Source organism: Penaeus vannamei, chromosome 9 (genome assembly GCF_042767895.1).
Source record: "Penaeus vannamei isolate JL-2024 chromosome 9, ASM4276789v1, whole genome shotgun sequence".
Classification (NCBI taxonomy): domain Eukaryota; kingdom Metazoa; phylum Arthropoda; class Malacostraca; order Decapoda; family Penaeidae; genus Penaeus; species Penaeus vannamei.
The window spans coordinates 35,267,327-35,272,326 of NC_091557.1; the positions used below are offsets into that span (position 1 = coordinate 35,267,327).

General features: G+C 55.2%; 1 protein-coding gene across 1 annotated transcript in view; it reads left to right on the forward strand.

Annotated features, from left to right (window-relative positions):
- LOC113829234 (uncharacterized) overlaps positions 1 to 5,000 on the forward strand; it is a 20,879-nt gene that overhangs the window by 13,817 nt on the left and 2,062 nt on the right. The window contains exon 3 of the mRNA XM_027382350.2: positions 4,773 to 4,927. Within this exon, the coding sequence (XP_027238151.2) occupies positions 4,773 to 4,927 (155 nt within the window). The remainder of the gene's footprint in view (positions 1 to 4,772; positions 4,928 to 5,000) is intronic.

Here is a 5,000-nt window from a genome sequence, read left to right on the forward strand (position 1 = left end):
CGGGAAAGCACTACATGGCAACAGCGTCTTCACAGCACGGGAAGGCACGACATGGCAACAGCGTCTTCACAGTACGGGAAAGCACTACATGGCAACAGCGTCTTCACAGCACGGGAAGGCACGACATGGCAACAGCGTCTTCACAGTACGGGAAAGCACTACATGGCAACAGCGTCTTCACAGCACGAGAAGGCACTACATGGCAACAGCGTCTTCACAGTACGGGAAAGCACTACATGGCAACAGCGTCTTCACAGCACGGGAAGGCACGACATGGCAACAGCGTCTTCACAGTACGGGAAAGCACTACATGGCAACAGCGTCTTCACAGCACGGGAAGGCACGACATAGCAACAGTGTCTTCACAGTACGGGAAAGCACTACATGGCAACAGCGTCTTCACAGCACGAGAAGGCACGACATGGCAACAGCGTCTTCACAGTACGGGAAAGCACTACATGGCAACAGCGTCTTCACAGCACGAGAAGGCACTACATGGCAACAGCGTCTTCACAGTACGGGAAGGCACTACATGGCAACAGCGTCTTCACAGTACGGGAACGCACTACATGGCAACAGCGTCTTCACAGTACGGGAAGGCACTACATGGCAACAGCGTCTTCTCAGTACGGGAAAGCACTACATGGCAACTGCGTCTTCACAGTACGGGAAGGCACTACGTGGCAACAGCGTCTTCACAGTACGGGAAGGCACTACATGGCACCAGCGTCTTCACAGTACGGGAAGGCACGACATGGCAACAGCGTCTTCACAGTACGGGAAAGCACTACATGGCAACAGTGTCTTCACAGTACGAGAAGGCACTACATGGCAACAGCGTCTTCACAGCACGAGAAGGCGCTACATGGCAAGAGCGTCTTCACAGTACGGGAAGGCACTACATGGCAACAGCGTCTTCACAGTACGGGAAGGCACTACATGGCACCAGCGTCTTCACAGCACGGGAACGCACTACGTGGCAACAGCGTTTTCACAGTACGGGAAAGCACTACATGGCAACAGCGTCTTCACAGTACGGGAAAGCACTACATGGCACCAGCGTCTTCACAGCACGGGAAGGCACTACGTGGCAACAGCGTCTTCACAGTACGGGAAAGCACTACATGGCAACAGTGTCTTCACAGTACGGGAAGGCACTACATGGCACCAGCGTCTTCACAGCACGGGAAGGCACGACATGGCAACAGCGTCTTCACAGTACGGGAAAGCACTACATGGCAACAGTGTCTTCACAGTACGAGAAGGCACTACATGGCAACAGCGTCTTCACAGCACGAGAAGGCACGACATGGCAACAGCGTCTTCACAGTTCGGAAAAGCACTACATGGCAACTGTGTCTTCACAGCACGAGAAGGCACGACATGGCAACAGCGTCTTCACAGTACGGGAAGGCACTACATGGCAACAGCGTCTTCACAGTACGGGAAAGCACTACATGGCACCAGCGTCTTCACAGCACGGGAAGGCACGACATGGCAACAGCGTCTTCACAGCACGGGAAGGCACGACATGGCAACAGCGTCTTCACAGTACGGGAAGGCACGACATGGCAACAGCGTCTTCACAGCACGAGAAGGCACTACATGGCACCAGCGTCTTCACAGTTCGGGAAAGCACTACATGGCAACTGTGTCTTCACAGCACGAGAAGGCACTACATGGCAACAGCGTCTTCACAGTACGGGAAGGCACTACATGGCAACAGCGTCTTCACAGTTCGGGAAAGCACTACATGGCAACTGTGTCTTCACAGCACGAGAAGGCACTACATGGCAACTGTGTATTCACAGCACGGGAAGGCACGACATGGCAACAGCGTCTTCACAGCACGGGAAGGCACGACATGGCAACAGCGTCTTCACAGTACGGGAAAGCACTACATGGCAACTGTGTCTTCACAGCACGAGAAGGCACTACATGGCAACAGCGTCTTCACAGTACGGGAAGGCACTACATGGCAACAGCGTCTTCACAGTACGGGAAAGCACTACATGGCAACAGCGTCTTCACAGTACGGGAAAGCACTACATGGCAACAGCGTCTTCACTGTACGGGAAAGCACTACATGGCAACAGTGCCTTCACAGTACGGGAAGGCACTACATGGCAACAGCGTCTTCACAGTACGGGAAAGCACTACATGGCAACAGCGTCTTCACAGTACGGGAAGGCACTACATGGCAACAGCGTCTTCACAGCACGGGAAGGCACTACATGGCAACAGCGTCTTCACAGTACGGGAAAGCACTACATGGCAACAGCGTCTTCACAGTACGGGAAAGTGCTACATGGCAACAGCGTCTTCACAGTACGGGAAAGCACTACATGGCAAGAGCGTCTTCACAGTACGGGAAGGCACGACATGGCAACAGTGTCTTCACAGTACGGGAAAGCACTACATGGCAACAGTGTCTTCACAGTACGGGAAAGCACTACATGGCAACAGCGTCTTCACAGTACGGAAAGGCACTACATGGCAACAGTGTCTTCACAGTACGGGAAAGCACTACATGGCAACATCGTCTTCACAGTACGGGAAAGCACTACATGGCAACAGCGTCTTCACAGCACGGGAAAGCACTACATGGCAACAGCATCTTCACAGCACGGGAAAGCACTACATGGCAACAGCGTCTTCACAGTACGGGAAAGCACTACATGGCAACAGCGTCTTCACAGTACGGGAAAGCACTACATGGCAACAGCGTCTTCACAGTACGGGAAAGCACTACATGGCAACAGCGTCTTCACAGCACGGGAAGGCACGACATGGCAACAGCGTCTTCACAGTACGGGAAAGCACTACATGGCAACAGCGTCTTCACAGTACGGGAAAGTACTACATGGCAACAGCGTCTTCACAGTACGGGAAGGCGCTACATGGCAAGAGCGTCTTCACAGTACGGGAAGGCACTACATGGCAACAGTGTCTTCACAGTACGGGAAAGCACTACATGGCAACAGCGTCTTCACAGTACGGGAAAGCACTACATGGCAACAGCGTCTTCACAGCACGGGATTCAGCCTCCAGGCTAGTACAGTGGTAACGTGTCGGCCTCTCATCCGAGGGGTCGGCGGTTCGCGCCCCGCCCAGGCGCGAGAAGTTGCAATTGTCGCCCGGAGGTTACTGCTGTGGCCGGGCACCACGGTGGGTAAGGACTAAGCTCTGTCGCGTCAGCACTTGCTGACACACGGTGATCGAGTCGACATTAGTCGGCACAGGCCGGGCTCCCCCATAGCCCGGGCGAGGCTCAGCTTCGCATATGACTTATCCTATTAACAGCACGGGAAGGCACGACATGGCAACAGCGTCTTCACAGTACGGGAAAGCACTACATGGCAACTGCGTCTTCACAGTACGGGAAAGCACTACATGGCAACTGCGTCTTCACAGTACGGGAAAGCACTACATGGCAACTGCGTCTTCACAGTACGGGAAAGCACGACATGGCAACAGCGTCTTCACAGTACGGGAAAGCACTACATGGCAACAGCGTCTTCACAGTACGGGAAAGCACGACATGGCAACAGCCTCTTCACAGTACGGGAAAGCACTACATGGCAACAGCGTCTTCACAGTACGGGAAAGCACTACATGGCAACAGCGTCTTCACAGTACGGGAAAGCACTACATGGCAACAGCGTCTTCACAGTACGGGAAAGCACTACATGGCAACAGCGTCTTCACAGTACGGGAAGGCACTACATGGCAACAGTGTCTTCACAGTACGGGAAAGCACTACATGGCAACATCGTCTTCACAGTACGGGAAAGCACTACATGGCAACAGCGTCTTCACAGTACGGGAAAGCACTACATGGCAACAGCGTCTTCACAGTACGGGAAAGCACTACATGGCAACAGCGTCTTCACAGTACGGGAAAGCACTACATGGCAACAGCGTCTTCACAGTACGGGAAAGCACTACATGGCAACAGCGTCTTCACAGTACGGGAAAGCACTACATGGCAACAGCGTCTTCACAGTACACCATAAATTCCGTTCAACTCGCTCTCTTTGGCCTTCTGACTTTGTCTGTCTGCTTCTGCCTTCCTGTTTGTCAGTCTTTCTGTCTCTATTTCCCTTTTTCTCCCCCCACTCTCTCTACCTATCTATCTGTCTCTCTCTCTCCCTCCCTCCCTCTGTCCTCCCTTCCCTCCCTCCCTCTGTCCTCTCTTCCCTCCCTCCCTCTGTCCTCTCTTCCCTCCCTCCCTCTGTCCTTCCTTCCCTCCCTCTCTCCTTCTGTCTTCCCTTCCCTCCCTCTGTCCTCCCTTCCTTCCCTTCCCTCCCTCCCTCTTTCCCTCTGTCCTCCCTTCCCTCCCTCCTTCTCTCCTCCCTTCCCTCCCTCCTTCTCTCCTCCCTTCCCTCCCTCCTTCTCTCCTCCCTTCCCTCCCTCCCTCTATCCTCTCTTCCCTCCCTCTGTCCTCCCTTCCCTCCCTCCCTCTGTCCTCCCTTCCCTCCCTACCTCTCTCCCTCTGTCCTCCCTTCCCTCCCTCCCTCTGTCCTCCCGTCCCTCCCTCTGTCCTCCCTTCCCTCCCTCCTTCTCTCCTCCCGTCCCTCCCTCCCTCTGTCCTCCCTTCCGTTCCTCCCTCTGTCCTCCTTTCCTTCCATTCCCTCCCTCCCTCTTTCCTCCCTTCCCTCCTTCCCTCTGTCCTCCCTTCCCTCCTTCCCTCTGTCTTCCCTTCCCTCCCTCCCTCTCTCCTCCCTCCTACCCTTCCCTCCCTCCCTTCGTAACCCATTCTCTTCCCACAGGTACGCCCAGGCTAGGCGCGTGGGCGTCGTGATCGTGGGCGGAGGTCTGGCCGGCCTGGCTGCAGCCAAGACCCTCTCGGACTACGGCTACAACGACTACGTTCTCCTGGAGGCGCAGGATCACCTGGGGGGCCGCGTGCGCACCTTCAGGGAAGGTGGGCGGACTCGAGTGCCATGGGAAGGGGGCAGGGGGAGGAGGGGGAGGGAAAGAGTCTACATGTATACATG